This window comes from Sesamum indicum, linkage group LG10, assembly GCF_026168435.1.
Source record: "Sesamum indicum cultivar Baizhima isolate 11 linkage group LG10, ASM2616843v1, whole genome shotgun sequence".
Lineage (NCBI taxonomy): Eukaryota > Viridiplantae > Streptophyta > Magnoliopsida > Lamiales > Pedaliaceae > Sesamum > Sesamum indicum.
The window spans coordinates 14707683-14729444 of NC_142666.1; the positions used below are offsets into that span (position 1 = coordinate 14707683).

At 34.7% G+C, this 21762-nt stretch overlaps 2 protein-coding genes across 3 annotated transcripts; both read right to left on the reverse strand.

The window, feature by feature from the left end:
- Positions 1 to 3828: 3828 nt before the first annotated feature.
- Positions 3829 to 8165, reverse strand: LOC105172224 (Nop53 protein). 2 transcript variants are annotated; one of them, XR_016067797.1, is made up of 12 exons: positions 7882 to 8165; positions 6826 to 7013; positions 6690 to 6738; positions 6578 to 6603; positions 6245 to 6325; positions 6046 to 6156; positions 5831 to 5919; positions 5336 to 5455; positions 5116 to 5238; positions 4737 to 4803; positions 4542 to 4626; positions 3829 to 4132 (listed from the first exon to the last, which is right to left on the reverse strand). XR_016067797.1 is itself a non-coding variant. In XM_088885758.1 (12 exons), the coding sequence occupies exons 1-12, from the start codon at positions 8048 to 8050 to the stop codon at positions 4126 to 4128; spliced, it is 1110 nt and encodes a 369-aa protein (XP_088741884.1). In that variant the 5' UTR covers positions 8051 to 8164; the 3' UTR covers positions 3829 to 4125. The 2 variants fall into 2 exon arrangements, 1 of the variants encoding a protein (XP_088741884.1); XM_088885758.1 differs by having other exon boundaries at positions 4542 to 4621; positions 7882 to 8164.
- A 2987-nt stretch (positions 8166 to 11152) lies between these two features.
- Positions 11153 to 18931, reverse strand: PPH (pheophytinase). Its single transcript, XM_088886247.1, has 9 exons — positions 18926 to 18931; positions 18709 to 18884; positions 17583 to 17646; positions 14303 to 14414; positions 13646 to 14103; positions 12869 to 13095; positions 12542 to 12733; positions 12288 to 12444; positions 11153 to 11594 (listed from the first exon to the last, which is right to left on the reverse strand). The coding sequence occupies exons 1-9, from the start codon at positions 18929 to 18931 to the stop codon at positions 11361 to 11363; spliced, it is 1626 nt and encodes a 541-aa protein (XP_088742373.1). The 3' UTR covers positions 11153 to 11360.
- Between the last annotated feature and the right edge of the window lie 2831 nt (positions 18932 to 21762).

Below are 21762 nucleotides of genomic sequence, written 5' to 3' on the forward strand. Positions count from 1 at the left end.
TGACGAATCCACACGCCCATACTCCCTAGCCGAGGTCAAACAGGCTTTGGATCAGATGCATCCTCTTAAATCTCAAAGATCGGACGGTATGTCTCCTATGTTCTTTCAAAAGTCTGGAACTTTGTAGGGCCCGATACAACTAGTTATGTCTTGCATATTCTTAATAACATGATTATAGACCCCTGCTTGAATGTTAGTAATATCGTCTTGATTCCTAAATGTCCCCACCCCGAGGCTATCATGGATTTTCGGCCGATTAGTTTGCGTAATAAAACAGCATCTAAGGCCATTGATAATCGCCTAAAGCCCTTCCTTGATAGTATAATCTCAGCCACTTAATCGGCCTTTGTGCTTGGTCGCCTTATCACTGATAATGTTCTCTTATCCCATGAGTTTAACCATTACTTAGCCCACCAAGTATTATGATCAAACAGGTCATGTCTCCATTAAGCTTGATATCAGCAAAGCCTACGACCTCGTGGAGTGGAATATCCTTGAACGAGTGCTCCTTAGATTAGGTTTCCACTCTCGGGTGATGTCCCTTATCATGTTATGTGTTACTTCCATTTCCTATTCTTTTATACTTATGGTACTCACTTTGGGAATGTACAACCGGAGAGGGGCTTCTGTCAAAGGGACGCCCGTTCTCCCTATTTGTTTCTATTTTGTGCAGAGGTTCTTAGTTGTATGATTTGGCACGAGGAGCTATTGGGGCGGATCTGCAGCGTCTCGATCAGTAGGAACGGTCTTCCAGTTTTGCATCTATTCTTTGCTGATGACACCCTAATCTTCTGCACAACTAAGACCGAGGAGCAAATGGCGAGAACTTTTGCGGCATTTCGCGGAAGGCTCGGCTCTACTCATTAACCCACAAAAATCAATTGTTGTGCTTAGTAAGAACATGCCAAGGACGTTGTAGGAGCAACTGACGGCTACTCTGGAGGTCCCTATAGTGGTCAAACATGAGAAATATCTGGGGTTCCCCACTATGGTCAGTCGGTCAATTAAGGAGTTGTTTGGGGCTTTAAAACTCCGGTTAGGTAGAAGTTGTCGAGTTAGAAAGCGAAGAAACTTTCTCAGATCGGGAGAGAAGTTCTGATCAAGTCAGTTATTCAGGTTCTCTCCTCATATTCCATGAGTTGCTTTAAAATTTCGGACTTAGTACTGTGAGAGCTTGAGAGTATGTCGGCCAACTTCTTTTGGCATCTGGCTCTCTTGGAGCAACTTGTGTTGTCGCAAGAGTGATGGGGTCTTGGCTTTACAAGTCTGAAAGAGTTTAATAGCATGATCTTGAATAAGCAGGCATGGCGGGTGGTTACTAATCCAGGCAGTTTGTTGCACCAAATATTACGAGCCAGATACTTTCCTCATGGTTCTTTTCTTAAGACTGATGAGAAGGGTCATGGCTTTTATACTTGGTGATTTATTATGTTAGCCCGGGCGTTGCTGGTGGAGGGGTCATGGTGGTTTGTAGGAGATGGACGGATGATCCGGATCGTGGCACATCCCTAGCTTCCTCGACCGACATCCTTCTGCCTGGTTCACCCTCGGTGTCGTTGGGCTTGAGGGTGTCTTCGCTCTTGTCTCGCGATGGGCTATGGTGGGAGGACTTCATGCGTGCAACTTTTGATGAGGTTGATGCAGATTGCATACTATAGACAAAAGTGGAGTCAGGTTTGGTTGACCGGCTAGGGTGGCACTATGATCCAAAGCGGTCCTTCACAGTCAGAAGTGCCTACCTGCTTGCTCGCTTCGCGCCTGCACCATGAAGCTTCGAAATAGGTGGTTGTGTTCTGCATAGCGGAAGGCATGACTGGAGTTTCATTTGGGACACAAAGGCAACTCCAAAAGTTCTATTGTTTGTTTGGAAGTGCTATCGGGAAGCCCTGCTAACCATTCTCAACCTTCGACATAGAGGGTTTAATGTTGGACAGTTCATGTAACTTATGTGACTTTCATGAAGACGACATTACGCACATTTAGCGGACTGCTCTTTTGCTAGACTCACATGGGCCTTGTCCCAGATTCCACATCGTGCCACAACAAGCGACTCTCATAAAGTTAAGGCTTGGTTGAGGCGGGCATGTAGGACTCTTGACAGGACAAAATTCACTTACTTCTTGACCATTTGTTGGCTCTTGTGGGCAAATCGTAATGCTAGATGTTTTGAGGGTAGAGGGGAGGAGGCACTATCTATTATCTCTCGAGTTTCTCGACTTCTTCCGTTGGTCGGGGTGTAGTTTGGTTGCTTGATTGTTTTACTTCTTTAGGTTGTTCTTCCTTAGTTTTTAGAGTTTATGGCTATGGCTATGTATGTACTTTGGCCTTTATTTCATTGGAATAAAATTTCGGACTTTCTCTCAAAAAAAGAAATACCTTTTTATTATTTGAAAAATTATAAATATTTTTTTAATTTTAGTGTTCGTCTAACAATGAGTCTATTTTATTAGCTTTCATTAGGATTTTATCTAAATTTTTATGATAAACTAATCAAAATATCATTTTGAATTATAAATTATACTTTTATATTCTTTTTAGAATTTTCTAAAATAGTTTCGTTGACTAATATGGCACTGGATTATTACCTACCCTCATTTATTTTATTTTCTTTTTTGTATTTCTTTAATCTTTTTAAAAAAATTAGTAAGGGTAAAATAGTAATTTGTACCTCACCTTCTAAAGGCTACATTAATATGTTCTATTTGAAAGAGTATTTATAATTTTTTAAATAATTAAAAAATATTATAATTATATTAAATTTTAAGAGGAATAGTTGTAATTTATTCAAACACATTGAGATAATCTAACTTACTATTCCATTCAAAAGTTGATTTAATAATAAAATTGAAAAGACTATCCATTTCCGGCTTTTATGTTGTACACTCATATGGGTGCGCACAATTAATTTAATGTTTTTAAAAAAATATTAGTATTTAAAAATATATTAATTGAATTAATAAAATATTAAAAAGTATAAAAAATAAGAAAATAATAAAAAATGAGAGAAAAAAAAAAGAGATGTGAAAATGGGATTTTCTTTTTTATATAGTAAACAGTTGATTGATTATATATATACACACATACATATATATATACATATTATCTAATATTTTTTCTTAAAAAAATAAAATATATATGTTCTTTGGATTAATTGAAGACATGTGTGGGCGGACCTAAAATTAAAATATAAATTTATGTAATTGAAAATGAAAAGAGGAAAGTTGTGATGTTTAAGTTGGCATTCATTTATATTAATATTAATTTTTTACTTGTTAAATGAATGGTTCTGATTTGCTTGCTTTATAATTGTTGAGTTGATTAGGATTGTCGCAATTTCGACCACCACAATGTGTTGGGCCTAGCTTTTATTCTGACCACCACAATCCATTCCAGAGAACAATGTGAATTAATGAATATTTAATATATAGGAAAATGGAAGTAAAAGATTAAAAAATAATTGAAGTTCAAATTGTTAAAAACGTATTTTTGGATCCGAGACCTGAATATAGGACGTTTTAGTTTTTAGTTTTATGGTGGAAACAAATTATAAGAATGTAAGTTAAATAATAATAATATAATAAAAGTAAAAGTGTTTAAAAACTAAAGTTAAAAATTAAAAAAATGAAGGTAGAATATTTGAAATTGAACAATTTAATGTTTATTATTTTACTATAGCTTTTGACTTAAGTCAAAAAGAGTTGCAGAAACTGTAACACAAATATTTTTTTCAGCTTATAAGCTGATAAGTGCTTATTTTTTAGCACTTGCAAACACACCCTTTATTTCAATTCCCTGATGCTTTAAGCAGAACTACCACCAGATTCAATGTCCAAAGAACGCACAACGTTAGATTCAATTTTTAAAATGAAACATGTCTGTTCTGTCTTCTCATCTGATTTCCAACAATCTTTAACATTTTCTCATATATAAAAGAAAGAGATGAAGTAGATAAGGATTTCTCCTGGTCAACAGTATACAAAATTGTGGAGCTCTGAACTGCATTCTGAAGCAGCCATGTGTGAGACCTTCACTGTGGCAAATCTACTGTATTCTGCTCTCAACTGCATCCTTCACCTTGAAGAGAGGAGCCCCTGAATCAGTTCAGGTTTATGAGAAGCCAGCCCACTACTTCCTGCACACGGACGCCAAATATCACGCCAATTATTAGTATACCAGAAAATCCTAACGAGAAAATTCTACATAAAATTCTGGCACCGTTGTGCTGTTACTTGAAATAGTTTAGCAGCATGCATTGAATTTGATCAACCCTTTTGTTTTCTTGAGAATTTGTTCTTAATAGTTAATTCACCACAAGAACCTTTCACTAGATGCAGAATGGCAGCAAGCAATCAGTTTGTGGTAATGTGACAACTATAGGCATAATATAATACTCTGCACAGCCCGAAAAACAAGCATGAAATGCACAGTACATAATGGCAGACACATAAGTATTCAATACAGCAATCTTAATAGAAGACCTCACAGTAAACATACATTTCAATTAAATGTACAAGTGTTTGACAGACAAGAGTTTAACTGACCTGCCGCTCTTCTTTGATGGGACAACTAATCCTCTTTTCTCGAGGCTCTTAAAGCGGTCTTTCACAAGGGTGCAACAGCCCTGATCTCCAAAAGGACACATATAAAGGAGCAGTCAGTCACAGTTGAAAACTTGAACATGGAGTTCAGAGCTAATTGAGTTGGAATAAGCAAACAAACAAAATTAAACTACAAACCTTCAACTGACGAAGTGAACCAGTTTTCTCTTCAGATAAGAGAACTTGGAGAGGAGCAGGCTCAAATCTGAAACAGAGATACAAATGTACTTAAGTCTCGTGTCAAGATACCAACACTTTTAATAACAGAAATGGCAACATTATCCAGACATGGAACTTCTCGTTCCTTTGTTAATGAAAATGTTGGATAATGGTGGAATAAATATGTGCAACGAGAAGAAAACTTCATAAGTAGTTCATCCCCGTGTTTTTCGGTAAGTTTCGACAAGTTAGAAACTTACCCTTCATACTTGGGTTGCTCACAGTCAATATTTAGTGTTAAGGCATGCAGAAAGATGAAAAGTGAAAAAAATGAAATAGCTCATCAGCACTGACATACTTGTACTTTCCTAAGCGAGGTGGACGAGCCTTCAACCTTTCTTGTTTGGCAACCATCCGACGGAGATGTCTGTTATGTTTCTCTTCATCCTCTTTTGCTATCTCTTGCATTATATCTGTTAAACTAATTGCACAAGGAAATCCATTTTGTGGATTTGAAGTTAGTAAACACAATAACATTGAAACTAGTGGATATCTGCAGAGCTTTGCCATTTTCATACCTGTCGATATCTTTTGAGAGTTCCTCCACTTTTTTGGCTTCTGCTTCGGCTCTCAATTGTTCCTTTCGCCTAACCCTCCGATTCAACTCAACTCGTGTTACCCTTTTGGTTTTAAGAGGCCTGTATAGTTTAAAATCAAATAAAAGTGTGGGGTATGTGACGGCCAAGAGCTTGTACATGTAAAATATAACAAATACATCGTACTACTTGCATGCAGTGTATGCTAAAGAGATTGCATGACAGGTATTATAAATCAGTAATACTAAAAGACTTCCGCCCTGATCAGAGACTAGTTATACTTGGTAACAAGTCAATATTCTTTGGATCTATTTTAGAAAAAAGGACTTCATCTCCATCACCACCTCTCAATCTAGATACCAAATCCCGACGAATCATAATTGACAAGCAAAACTGCATGGTCCAATTATTCTAGTAGAACAATAAAAAATAAAAGGAAGATTAGAGAAGATATCAAAAGCTATGAATGAATCAGACCTCTTCTCTGCATCTGCATCTTCATTATCAGTCTGATTTTCATTTTCAACATCCTCATCACTTCCACCATCTGCCTCCAGAAAATATTTCTGATACAATTAAAATATAAAGGGAAAGTGAATGCACATTTCATAAGCAAATAAGTAACAGTAAATAGACACTGGTGATCATTTCATTCAAGCGAAAAGTTGATAACTAGGGGATGAGATACTGACATCTTCTTCATCAACAACTTCCCCAGGAACAACCAAAGGAATAGGCTCAGGCCCCAATTCTTGTTGATATATCTTTTGCATTTCATCTGCAACTGCACGTGCCAATGCATCCTATGAGCACCAGTGAGAACATGAGATTCTGTCCATTTAATCAAAAGTACGAACAAGCAAAAGAGAAAAATCAAATATAAAACACAACCTGATGGCTCTCAGGATGGGGATTGAAAGAGCATCCAGGAGGTTCAACCTCAACAGCAGGAATAATGGAAGCCTTGGGTTTCTGCCATTAACAATTGCTAATTAATCCACAAAGTGGACAAAAACTCATGTTCTATTAAACTACATTGTTACATTAGACATTTTTTATGCATATAGAGCCAATTGACAATTAATATGCTTTCTCACACGCATATGCACACCCATTATGCTTCTGATGATGGTTCCTCAAACACTATAAGGAACCACTCTGCTATAATATAATCCAAAAAAATTGGAATTAAGCACCAAAAGTACAAGGCAGATAGTATTTTACCATTTTAATTTTGGCATTGTCTTCACCTGGAAAAGCAAAATGATGTTATCCATTATAAATGGCATTTGGTAGTCCAACTCGTCAGGAACAAGCAAAATACAAAAAAGACTACCTTTCTCTTCCCATAAATCAAGAATGCCAGAATCAATTGCACTTTCTTCCTGAAATGATTGGAAAAGAAATATTAAACAAGACGCTATCCATATAATTATTTGCATCATCATAATCATATCCAAACCAGTCCTAACCTTCAGGGTGCCCCGAGAGCCCTTTTCACAATCTTTATCTTTGTGAACAGCTTTACCATTCTTCTTGGATTTCTTCTTCTTTTGTATAGAGGATGGAATTGGTTTAACAAAAGGGTTTCTCTGCAACAGACTATCACACCGCAGTACTTTTTCTCTGTTTTTCTCAATCTTTCGCTTGATAGAAAGATCTGCCAACATAAAAGAACATATAAATCTCGAATTCGATGACATTCCTAAGAGATCCAGTGACTAGTGAAGATGGAATTTAGTTGAGTATTCTGTTAGCATATAAGTCACTAAAAGACAAGCCAGAACTCTCATGAAAAGTGGAATTTAGTTGAGTATTCTGTTATCAAATAAGTCACTAAAAAACAAGCCAGAACCACAAGTGACTTGGGTAACTCTATGAAATGCAATACTCCAGCAAAAAGATTTCCAGAAAATTCAGCTTGAACTATCTATTATTACGATGAAAAATCAGCCGGAAGTTGGAAAGTCTAAATCAACAAAACACAAAGCAATCAGCTCAAAACAACCAATTAGAACCTTATGTCAGATGGCACAAGTCCCCTTTGCAGAGCAATTTGTAAGTGCCTAATGCTACTATAGCCGCTTAGAAATTCTGGTCAACTAGCAAAAATCTTCAGCAAATGCAGGTCATAACTTCACATCGCTCACACAACAAAGATCAAAATCAAATACCTGAAGAGTCTGCACTCCCTCCCACCAACCACACAAATTAAAAAGAATAAAAAAGAAAGAAAAAAAGCTACCAAATTGAATTCTCGTCTTTCATTTAGGGAATCGTTCTTCAGGGGCAGTTCTACCAAATAAAACAGATTCCAAATTCCAACGTCTTATCATATCTCCCAAATACAACTATCTCTAAAAGCTTGAAATTCCGCCAATAAAATTACAACATATACAATCCATTATTTCTCTCAACCCCAAATAAACTCAAGTTAAAGAAGAGCGACCCATACTTTTTTCCGTTTCATCTGAAAAAAAATAAAAAAAGAATCGACGTATGTACAGCAAATTCAAGGGTTTCCATACCTCTGGACTTATCAACGAAGAAAAGAGAATCACTGGGAACATCGGCCAAAGAACCGCCAGAAAGCGCGTCCTTTGTGGACTTCTCGAAGTAATCCTCAATGTCTTCGGTGCTGATGTTAGCTCTCCACGCCTTCTTTCCTTTCCTCGAGCTCTTCGCTCTCTTCCCCATCTCTCTCTCTCTCTCTCTCTCTAGGCGTATATATCACTCAGTGTATGTAATATGTTCTTCTCCTTCTGCCTTCTTCTGTGAGAGAAGAAGGGCTATGACATAGAAGAACTCGCCGAAGCAGAGGAGGTGAGTGAACCCTAAATTGTGCACGTGACTCCCGCGTGGTTCCATTCCTAACCCTTTTTCTATTTTCCTTTTTATTTTTATTTTTCTTAAAAATTATTTTTTGATTTTTTTGAACTGAAAATTACGTAATTAAATTGGTCATATAAAAAATTTGAGTAATATATTAATACAATCAAATATCAGTGTAATTAAGAATAATAAATAAATTATAATCGATACTTCAATCAAATTACAATAATATATATAAAATAATATAAATATTCACATAAAATAAGATAAATATCCACATATTTAATAGAATTTAAATCCAGACACATCAAAAGTTCCGTAATACTTCCAATTTAAATTTATAAAATTTAAAAATTTAAGCATATCTTGCGGTGAGTTTTTTTAGTTTTAAGTATAATTTTTATGGTTATGATTTATGAAATTAGGGTCATCCTGCGCGGTCTTGCGATTATATAAAAAGAATTATTATTTAATAATATAAAAAGGAAAAAAAAACTTGTGAAGAGAAAGAATCATAGTGTGGGTGATAAACAAAGAAATTTATGAGAATAAACAAATTAATTGTGTTTTTATTAAATATATGAAAGTACTATAGAAAATTAAGATTAGAGAAAAATGTGGAGTAGTGGATTGAAATAAAAGAAATATATATATTCAAATTATTATTCTGGCCAAATTCTTTTTTAAGAGAAGAAATGAACTAAAGGGTAAATTAGGGCATTCATAAATGGGTATAACAAAAAGTTTTTTTGTATAATCACTAGTCATTATGGCACATCATTCCTGCGTGCACATAATAAATAATTTTTTTATATTTTAAAATATATTATACATAAATAAAATATATAAACTGAAATATCAAATTTAAAAAATATAAATAAGTAAATAAAGAAAATCAACTTGGTATATTATTGACATAAAAATTTTGGTGTCGCAGTGGCACAAATTGTTGTATGTGAGTGAAAAAGATCTTTCCTAATAAAAATTTGAGTAGGGGCGGTTGAAAAATCCATAAGGAATATTTTTGGTGAGCTGAAACATTGGTGTTGCAGTGTAAATAACCGCTCTTTGTGAGTAAACATAGGATTTTTTTTTATTACTATATTAACCGTCATGGTACGCCGTCCCTGCATCCATAGAAAGAGATAGAAAAAAATCCACAATTTTCTTAAATAAAAAATCATATGTTGAGACTGTATTTGAAAATTTTTCTATGTCAAAATCAAACCCCTCCTCTGTTCCTTTGACTTTACATTTTCAATTATGTAAAGATTAGAGCCCAAAATCATATCGTGAAAAGGAAGGCATGAAAAATATTCCATACTCAAATGATATAGGTTCAGTAATGTATTTAATGATTAGCATCAGGCCTGATATCACATATGCAATAAGTTGTTTAAGTAGATACATGTCAAATCCCGAAATTCCTCATTGGGAAGCTTTAAAATGGCTTCTTAGATATCTAGAAGGTAGTGTTGATTCTGGAATAACATTCTTTAAAAATCTTAAAGGAACTAAACTTATAGGATATGTTAATTCAAACTATGCAAATGACAGAGACAGTAGAAAATCAACTACTTGTTATGTGTTTACTTTGTGTGGTACTTGTATTAGCTGGAAATCCTAACTCCAAAACATTGTTGCACTTTCCACCACTGAGCTGAGTACATAGCCGCAATTGAAGTCATTAGAGAAGCTATCTGGCTTAAAGGGTTAACTAAAGAAATTAGTTTTCTAAAACAAAAACTTAATGTTTTCTCTCATAGTCAATCAAGAATCCAAGTATGCAAAAACCCTGTCTTCCATTATAGAACTACACATATTGATATCAAGTATTATTTTATTAGAAACATTGTCAACCAAGATATAATTAGTCTAAAAAAGATTACATTTGAAGAAAATTCAGCTAATATGGGCACTAAATGCTTACCTATTGAAAAATTTAAAACTTGTCTTAATATTCTTAACTTATAGACTGTCTTGGCTCCTAACATTTTTTCTTGCAGGTAATTGCAAAAGGACCCGGTGAAAGACAGTGATGAAAGCCTCTAAAGATCCACTATCTTGGTTGGACCAAGGTGAAAAATGTAAAATAAAATGGCCCAAACCAAAATGGCCTAGGCCCAAGAAATTCATTTGGATAGCTAATTATTCACAAGGCCCAATCCCTTAATTGGGCCACCTAACCCGATTAGCCGACCCACCAGGTTTACCTCGGTTGTTGACCCCTTTAAATACTGATCTCTCTCTCACTCCTCATAACCTTAACCTTAATCCCTAGCGGCGTCTGTTTCTTTCTCTCATTCTCTCTCTGACCCATTGGGTTCCCCTTTTGTTTCTCCGATGTTTGTTACCGGTCATTTAATGGCCAATCTCTTTAAATGACTGGTGCAGAAATGGTTTGGGGGATAACTGACACAAAGCATTATTTTCTTCTTCCTCTACCCATTTCTAATTTAACCTATTCTTCATGTTCAAAACCTGAAAGCACTAGGTTAATCTAATAGCCTTTGTGGCCGTACCTTCGTGGCACTGTGATTACAACCTTTGTGGCATTCTTTGGTGGTTCTGAGAAATTAAAGCCTGTGTAGTTTGCCTTGGTGGCTCTGTGAAATTAGCAACCGTGATATTTCTAGGGTTGTTGACCTTTAGCCTTTGTGGCCTCTAGATCTAGACTAATTGAGCCTTGTTTACCGCTTTCTGTTACATGCATCATTTATCTCTGATTCTGGTTTATTCTTTATCTTTCTAAGGCTTGTAATAAATTGTATAAGAGTTTCTTCAATCCATAAGATTTGTAATAATTTTATTTTATCTGTAATATCTCTTGGAGTTGGTGACCAATCCATACCTAACAGATTCATTTTGATTCGGACAACTTCAGCAGTTTTGAAACTTTTCTTATCACGCCTGCCTGGAGTTATCCCTAACCAAAGCCCCTTAATATGAATGCCCTCAAGAAGAACCTGAAGCTCTAAGCCTAAAAGCTCCAATTTTGCAGCATCATTACAAACTCAAAACTTAGGATGTAATTCATACTACAGAATCAAAGTTTGAAGCAACAAATCTACAACTTCTGCTATTGGAAAAATCTTTTCTATGCACACTAGTCATCAAATACATCAATATACAAAATCTACATTATCTTCAACATGGCAGCTAACAATGTACTATTTCAGTGAATCATTTCTTCGAATTTAGGCTTCAAATGAGAGCTTAGCCAACTCCAGACGGACAACTTGTTGCCATAGAATCGCACCCTGACTGATTTTCGCGATCCTTCTCTTATAAATTCCAAGTCCTTAGTGACATTACAATCAGTGTTTTCTGGGCCGTCAAGCAATGGCAGCATGATGGAACCGTTTGATTCCAGATTTTGGATCCAACCATGCAGAAGAAAGTTCACAACCTGAAAATATAAACGGTAAATGAAGAGAAAATGTAAAATGACAATAGGGGAGATCCGTCTATCTAGAGGTCAACAGTCACCGGCTCTATGTTTGGTTCACCTACTTGAGTTATTTTGGTTCATACATAGAAAGTGAACTAAGGCATACCTTGCTTTCTCGAAATACTATAAGGTGTTTGATTCTATGTTTCTCTCACCGGGCTCTATCTTTTTTCGTTTTTGGGAAATAGAGAGAGAAATATAGAGATAATTGTGTGCATTTGTTAGAGTTTTTCGTATGTTGGATAGCATATTTTGTATTGCATAAGAAAAGTAAAAATAAGTTAAAACACTGAACAATATCGACAAACATGCAGGATGTTTTTGGCTACTTTCAGAAGACCAAAAAAGGAAACAAACAAAACCTTGGTAGGTATATACATCTTTATACATATTTAATAATTACTTCAACTATAAATATACATTCATATTCCGATCGTTAAAAGCTCGATATACCACCGACCATTTAAAAATATTTTTGAAAAAATATCTGACTCCAACATATATATCAAATTTCCCAATCCATTTATCAAGAAAATACCCTTTCCCCAAGACAACAACACTTCAGAAACATAGCAAAATGAATTACATTAATGTATGTTTTCCGCTTTATTAATGCAATTTATGTAAGTTTTATTCATTAGCTTAACTTACCTCAGGTACTTCATCATGAGGGCAGTGACCGGCAGGACTTATCTCATAATACGGAGCGTCTGAAACTTGGCGTTTGACCTGCAAACCCCAGACAGGCCGCACCCATGGATCTTCCTTCCCGTACATGAGACAAATAGGTGTACCGTTCATTTGACACCTATGATCATAAAAGAGCTGGATATTCTTAACTTGGAAATGGAAATAAGAATTTGACTTCATATCTTTGCCACAATGTGGATTTGTATTACACCAACCTAGTTAAAGCTTCCTTAAAAGATAATTGTCCTTGAGGAGCGAATATGATCGAAGCAAACGAGGCAGCAGCCGCTGGATGTTGTGTTGTCTCAATGATACGAGAAAACACTTTTTCAACCTTTGTTGAGTGATCCGCGTAAACTTGCTTCAATATTTCTGCAATACTTCTTGGATCACTTATTTTCTGCCATCTAGAATGATAAAAAGTATACTAAATTTAGGAAGATAAATGCATACAGATGAAAATCAATGGGTTTTAAGAAGAAAAACAGTAAATTCTCTTCAAATATTTGGGGCGGGGAGAGGTAATAGGTTCCTCAACTTACAAAATTTCTATAAACTTTCTGACGCCAGAAGGGAGAGGAAATGTTCCAGCCCATGGAAAGAGTCTTGATAATCTTGGGGATCTTTCAGGATTAGGGAGAAATCCCCAAAAAGGAGTTGCGTTGAGCAAGGTTACACCTTTCACCAATTCAGGGTTGCATGCAGCAAAATAGAGTGCCACAAACCCTCCAAGTGAATTTCCCACTAGATAAACAGGCTCTTTAATCACCTGGAATATCAGCACATTAATGTAATTCATTCTGCACCAAATTGATTCAGTCATTCTAATTATAAGTGTTAATATCTCGAGATAGATAAGATTACAATGAGCCATCTATGATACTACGAATACATATAAAGATTGTATGAAAACATATCAGTTTAGCATGACATTCCTTGATTAAAGAGACAAAATACAGAAATAAGGACCACAAGCAAGTTAGTGTATATCGAAGGAAGCATTCTTGGTAAGAAAATAGCAGACAGAAACTCAAAAATTCAATAATATAACAGAAGTCCTATAAGAAATTGCGCAGATGAGGACAATAGCTTCAAACATAAAACTTTTATAGGCAGCTCGAAAACAAGAAAGTGTGTAAAAGTACTGCACAGAGCGGAATCAAAAGGCGTTAAGTGCTAGGCTTTCAGGCTTAAAAAGTTTATTTGCAATCAAGAAACTTAGAAAGCATCAATTTTAACTTAGTTACAACTTATCAGGTGCTCAAAAAGTAAAAAAGGTGTAACTCAAAAACAATAATGTCCATACAGTTTCAGGGTACCTCTTCGACAAAATAACGCACTTGGTCCTGCCATAAGTCGATTGAATAAACTAGTTCTTTGGCCCAAGTCTCACTTTCATCCCCAAAGCCCCAAACACTACTTTCTTGATCTAACATATACTTATTTCCATTCTTGGACTGCATCGTTGGATCTTCACATGGCAATGACATGCCCTGACCCAGAAAATCTAGAGCCCATGCTCGATAATGACAACCAAGATCTTTCAACTGTTTTTCATAATGAAACGATCCCACACCAAAGCCAGGAAGAAAAAGCACCGATGGGGAACCTACATTCTCTGAACCTGAAGTTTCATAATGGACAGTGAATTTCGGCTTCCATTCCCAGAAACAGCTGCTAATGAGAGCTACATTGTCACCATTGTCTTCATCCGGCAAACTAGGAATTGAGACCTTGGGAATTGACCTACCACTATCGGTCACATTGCTTCCACCCTCTTCTTCATCAAGTACATATGAGTTATTAGTTCCAGTTACAACACTTGAATCAACATTATCGTAACTGTTAAGAGCACAAACTGTTCTAGAAGATCGGTGTTGGTCAAGTCTTTTTAACTTTAAACTATCTAGGTGAGAGTATCTTGAAGACCCCAAACCTGATTCTACTACAAAGCAAAAAAACCTTCTTTGTCTTACTATGGGAAGCTTGGATCGACGTGAACTCAAGTCCTTTACGCCTCCAAAGTTCACAATATAACAATGGTTTGCAGCATGGCAAGATATAATTTCCATCCTCGGGAGTAGCTATCTGAAAAGAGTGACCAAGTGTAAGTAAGATACCACAACAAATTCCAGCTCATGATACACAATAAGAAAGATCAAGCTTTTAGTTTTAAGCATGCAATTGCCTCTCTAATTATCTTTTATTTCACTTCTTTGGTTGTTAAATGGCCAACTGAGTCGTGACCCATAAACTAAATCCATAAAGGAAACCCATCAATATTAGCACCTTGGTCATGACTCAATCAACCATTTCATTTTGAACAATGTAAAGAGTTGGCTTTAAAAACCACTTAAAAGCTACACAGCATGGATGCTTCATTCAAAATACATATCTACTCTGTTGCAATCATTGTTTCCACCCATCCTTGAACTATGAATAGATTTTCTTGTGATGGAAGATTTGCTGAAAGAGATGAGGGAGGCCTGGTTGGCTACCAGGGAATCTCCTATGGAGTCTGCGAATCCTGCTCCCATCATTTGCCCCAACTGGAATGTTCATGAAAATTCTTTTCTATTACGGGCGGCTTCTCCTATGACTTGTACCGCATATTCTTTTACTCATGGACCAAATGAAGCTTTCATTGAGCCTTTTGCCTTAGATGGAATCTCATGGGGCCAAATTTCACATGGGCATAAGGATTTCTTGTTCAATTTTTTGCTGTGTCTTTTTCTTTTTCTGATGCTTTGTGAGCCAGGAGGGCCAGATTTTACATGGTGTGACTCTCAAAGGCTCGAGTGAGGGAGTTGAAGGAATAGATGAGATGCCCAATATCAAAGTTACCAGGAATCGGTTGCCACAAATTAAGAGCTGCATGATCAGGAGAGGAAGGAACTGATTGAGACGAAGGACCTATTGTACAAACCGAATGAGAAGCTTGAAGCTCAGCATAGGGAGCTTCTGGCCTCCAGGGAAAAGGATTGCAAGGCATTTTGCAAGACAAGTGTTAACGAAGTTAAAAAATTGTTCTATACTAATGATGAGTATAAGGAAGTGGTGGCGAACAGTAGGGTCCAAGACGCCCGTGTTTTCATGAAGTCCGGTGTTTGATTACTTGGTGGACATGAAGGTATATGATGAGCTCGTGGTTGCCTGGGCTGGATGCATAAGCCAGGTCAGTCATTTGATGGTTTTAAAGAGGGCTTTGACACAAGCCTCCTAAGCATAACCAAGGATGAGAAGGGCGAGGACTATCTAGACATTTCTGCTGAGGTAGAAGTTCCTTAAGTGATGATTCCTTGTTACCTCGCACTCCCCTTGATGCATTAGATAAAGAGGCAAGAGAGTGCCTAATTCCCAAAGTTGCTGAGGAAGAAGGGATCAAAATTGAAGTTGCTGCTCCTGAAGGTGCACCAACTGTGCCTTGTTCTATGGAGCCTATGATTGTCGAAGGTTACGACCCAGCATCCCCTACTGAAGCTCCAATTCCAAATACCGAGCTGAGTGCTAGTCTAAGCCCTGATCCCTCCCATTCGACTGCTGCGAAAGTTGAACCTACTTTTGAGGATACTGGTGTTTCTAAGAATTTTGTTGAGACTATCAAGTAATTTGGATGTTGGGCGGGTGTGCCCCTTGAATATTGGGCCTGTGATCTGAATATTTTTTTAATGATGTTGGGTGTTTATTTGGCAATGTAGTGCCAATGCTGCTGAACTTTGTTATGATGTTATGAATTTCTTCATGATTGACTGCTTTTGTTGCTTTGATATATAGCTGCATGTAGTAGATGAATGACTACTCGATATAAATTGCATTTGATAAATATAGTTACCTGGTTATTTTTCCAACTCCATGCTTTGCGTGCCCTTGGTCCTATTTTAGGGTCTTTTTAGGACTTAGATGATTATTGATTCAGCTTGTTTATACTTTGAAAATAAAGGTCCTTTCTAGACATATGCCATCATGACTTTAGAAATGAAGGTGTCTATTCAACCTAATGTGACACCCCTTCAGGTCACATCCAATTACCCCAATGAACTCATATTTATCTTGATAAGATAACTCATCTTTCATCAATATTTATATAAACCTCAAATGAAAAATACTACATCAATATTTTTGGTATAACATTATTGTATCTATGAAGCTAAAGCTCCAGGCACTGCTGACCCACCTATATGGCTGACACTAGCTTACGATCTATCTCTTGAAAAAAACATATGAAAATTTTATGAGTTGCCAACTCAGTAAGTATTAGCTAATTAACCTATATATATACACATAGAGGCACGTATAATATAAACCCAATTTTATTCCATGACCACAATAAACCAGTATTCTTTTCATAGTCACGAAGTTGCAATTTCAACAACACCAGTTAATTGATACTTGTCACAATTTCATGAAATCACTAAGTAATAATGCCAATAGTCAAGTGAAATCAGACACTATCGACAACATGATTCACACATCATTAAAGTTTAATTCTCTTAATTATTAATCATTCCTTTGGGCCCCGCTTAACCTAATTGAAACATATTCAATGGTTTTGGCGGCTCTCGTCATCTTGGTCAATATCATACAATCTACAGCACAGAGCACCCATCATATGTGATATCCCCACACTGGCCAAGTGTGTAGCAATCCCAACACAGGACATCACACTGAACATGGCACCCCCACACCATGCCAGGGTGTAGCTAATAACACAGGATATTCCCCGCTATCCGAAATACCGCAATATCCTTCGCGCCAGGTACCTAGCTATAAATTCATTTTTCTCATATCATATATTGCATCATCATGACAACACACAACTCGTCATCAATCACATCACATCATCGTAAACTGTTGGATATGCTACAGATTACATAAGTCATCTTTTCATATCAATAATCCATTCATGTTTTAACAACTCCATAATTCAACTCCGTTCGACATTATCTCAGTGTATCATCTGCACAATGACTACTTCATAATTTAACTCCAGTTAATCAAATAGAAAATGTGTCGCAATCATTACAACAACTCCATCATTCAATTTCATCCAACAACGAAATCAATCAATTAAAAGCATGTTACAGTCATCTTCATAATTCAACTTTATTCACCATATGTATCACACAACCATAGATAAAACATATAACAACTATTTCAAGAGACAATCATATAATTCAGTTAAGTATATGACAATTTCTGATCAAGTTCACAGATACACAAGTAGATACATATATAGATCCAATTAACTATAATTACCTCACTTTCCCAACTATTTAAATAGTAGAATGATGTGTACAATTCTGAACGTTGTTCTCGTCTCCTATAATGCATTATAAAATGTATAATCAATGAATCGATAACATTGTAGTTTCTTCATAAAACATTATATCATACTCATACACATCTCACTAATCTCTGAATATCTCCTTCTACAAGATTCAGATCTTTATTCCGTTTTCTTCTATATAAAGTAGATTCGATTATCTTTCCATCTGTATATATCTTGTAATAATAAAATAAGTGCTTATATTTTAAAAATTACCCTTACCGCCCCTGAATCTGTAATCTTCACAATATGAGCATTGCTCACTAATTAAATTATAACTTTAATTATAATTATTAACTTTCAAAACTGTTTTAGTATAATAAACTAGACATAATAAGCTTTCCAATGGTTTATTATTGGTATTTCAAATAATAGGAATTAATTTTATTAAAATCTGTTTTTATCGTTCACTTGATTTTTCCTTAACAGCATCTCTGTCTCAACTTATAAATTTTCCCCAAACAGAAATAAAATTGATCAAGGTGCAATTTTAACATCACATATTCTGATGCGTCTCTAGTTTCATTCACAATAAGAATCATACCAATTGGATTTATATATAATGACTTATTTAAATTTTATTACAGCCTGGTTCAGACTGCAACAGATTCAAACCCACTACTTTACAATTCTGCCAAAATTCATATACTCTTCCAAAAATCACCATATTTTCAAACTATAAACTCTTATGTGTCTAGTTTCATTTTAAAAAAGAATTATGTAAATTGAACCAGTATAACTTCAGTTACAAGATCTTAAATATACTGTGTCGGATTTCCGGCAGAAACAGAGCAACAGAATATTTTCTTATTTTTACCCATTAAAACGACGGATTAAGCTCTGGCCCAAAACTACAAAGTTTTAGTAAACATCCTAAGGTTTTGAAAGAAGCAGGAATCACTAAATTCGGACCGATATATCTTAAAATAATGACGATTTACAGAGGCTGTTTGAAAACAGAGCCTCTCCTATTGCCTTCCTTCCATCTTTATTAGTGTATCTTCCTCAATTCCGATTCACACCCAGCTATTAAGCAAGAAGATTAACAAAACTTACCTAATCAGCTGTAGAAATTTGTCGATCTTGATAGAAATGGAAGCAAACACCAAAATCCCTCCTCCTCTCCTCTCTTCTCTTCTCTTCCCTTGTCTTCTTTCTCTTCTCTTTTCTTCTCCTTGCACGCCTCTCTCTCTTTTCTTCTCCTTGCACGCCTCTCTCTCTTGTTTTCTTCTCTTTTATCTTTGTTTTTCTTTCCCTCTTTCTCTCCTCTCACCAGCATCTCTCTCTTTTGTTTTTTCTTCTTTTGTCTTCTTCTCCCTTACTCTAAGGATTTAAACGTGTATGTATGTATATATATATATATAACATAGTATTTGATATATATATTTATAATGATGTAAGGAGTAGGGCTAGCAGATGAGTCGAGCAACTCGTGAGCTGGCTCGATTTTGAATTTGAGCTTGAGCTCGAGCTGGAGTAATTCTCTCTATTCATCCGCTCGCGAGCTTTTTTCTATTTTTTTATTTTTTATATATATTTTTATTTATAAAATTTTTATACATTTAATTTCCTATTCGATACTTTATCAATTTTATACTTAAAATTAACCATATATTATAATTATTAATCAATATCATATGGTTTATTTTGGATAATAATAAATTTTGGCACTTTTATTTATACATTTAATCTTTATGTAAAAATAAATTTAATTAACAACTTAGTAAATTATAATACTTTTTATAATTAAAATTATTATTTAATATGGCACATATAAACTTTATGTTATATTTTAATATATATACTTGTTTTGTGTTATAACTTTTTTAAATTGACAAGTAATTGACTTATGATATTTTTATGTATTTTTTATTTATATTTATATCAAGATACATATTATGCATTATGCAATTTGCTTTGTCACTTATAAATTTATGTCGAAATTTAGTGATTCCTATGAATTAATCTGAAAATAATGATAATGATAATAATAGTGATGGTTGATTAATAATAGTGTATAAGCCGAGGTTCGGACCCATGACCTCTAACGTCATGAGCTCAATTTCGTTAACTAAACTAAGCCGCGTTAACTAAATCGATAATTTTTGGTGTACTAAATTTTTTATTAACCAAACTTTCAATTCAATTCGGTAGCTGCCGATTTGGCAAACATGTGAACCCATCTGGTCGAGGGACCACGAATATGAAATCAAAAGTTCTATTTAGACTCGTAATTGATTAAAATTATTTTTCTTTTAATTTGGATAGGAAAAATAATTATATTATAATTTAAAACATTAATAAATATTTATAATATATTTTTAATAATATTCAAATAATAAATTTATATAAAATATAATAATATATCCATATTATTCATACACGCAACATCATATTTGGTCATGCATCAGTCGCAATCATCAAACTAAAACATCATTGATAAATTGGGTTAGTTCTTTTAATGAATGGAAAAATAAATTGAATTAAATTTATTGCAGCTCCAAATAGGAATAAAATCTAATTATTACTGATTCAAACATTACATGTCACCATCAACTCGTAATAATTTTATGTAAAATAAAGTAATTTATCTACGTACGAAAAACTTAATACGATAGTGATATAGATAAAAATTATCAAGACAAAAATTAAAAGGAGTTAGCCTGAAATACACTAGCAGTTGTATAATAGGAAAATAAAAAATTGATCCCGTATATTAGGTCATGTTCAATTTTGATTTCATTCATTATAAAAATCTCAATTTCAATACAATATTTTTCGATTTGTCTAAATTTTGGTCCCACCATCAAATAATCGACAGTATACGTTAATTGCTGTTAAAGAGGCGCATGCCTCTGACATGGTATCACTAAATGCATATTTGGCAAAAGAATTTTACATATTTGGCATGTGCAACTTTAAAGACAATTAGTGTATTTTGTCAATTATTTGATAGTGGGACCAAAATTGAATCAAATTAAAAGATATTATCCTGAAATTGAGATTTTTGTAATGAATGGGACCAAAATTGAATAGAACTGATGAGGATAATTACTAAAAGACTAAATTGCCTTTATTTTTTAAAGAAATTTGCAGCAGAGAACAAGATCCGCGCGTGAAGGCGCGGGTCAGGTCGCCCTATCCAGACCAGCGAACTCGACCGCTTTAACAGCTGTAAGATCACCTAACACCCAGATGATGCCATGTGGCACCTTGTCATGCGGTACCGTACACTATAAATAACAACATTTATGAACATTTATGGCAAGTGCATTTATCACGTTTTCTAATCTCACTAGCTCTTCACTGATCACTTTCGACTCCACTTTTTCTAACTTAAGTATCGGAGGGCCTTAGTTGGGGGCTACCCAACAAGCTTAACGTGCGTTCTGTTCTTAAGATCCACTTGTAGGAAACTCGAAGATAGATTCAATGACCCAATCTCAGGAAGGTTCAGCTACCCGATCCGAACTGTGTGACCTGCATCAAGAACCTAATATATGGAACCAAAAATAAAATTTTCCTTCTATACTAATAGAACAAAATATCAGCGTACAAAAGTTAATTTTTTTCAATTATATATGATAGAAAATGCTCCTTGTTATCTGTAACACAAATTTTAAATATTATTCCTAAACAATCAACACACATATCCATCTTCGGAAAAAAGAATAGGAAAAGAAAAAAATGTGCATAATCATAGATAAACTTTGCCTATACTATTATAAAAAATGTGAGTGGAGAAGAGATTTTCTAAAACTCTTATATTGCATATTATAGTTTTATTAATATATATATAGAGAGATATATAGTTACTAATAAGAATGTAATAGGTATTGTAAAAATAGTTATTAATTAGGTCATTTAATAGGACATAAATAAATGTACAAAAATTATCGGCTTGGCACATATTAAAATTTAAATGAACCATAATTGACCAATCATACTTGTTACTCTAATTATTTTATTTTATTTTGAAATACTTATGACACTATAAGAAAAATGATCAATAACTATGGAAAATTTGATGCCAAAATCAATGTCAGGCTAATTAATAAATAAAACTTTCGTTGCTAATTTATATTATTTAATATATCTTTTAAATGGTTG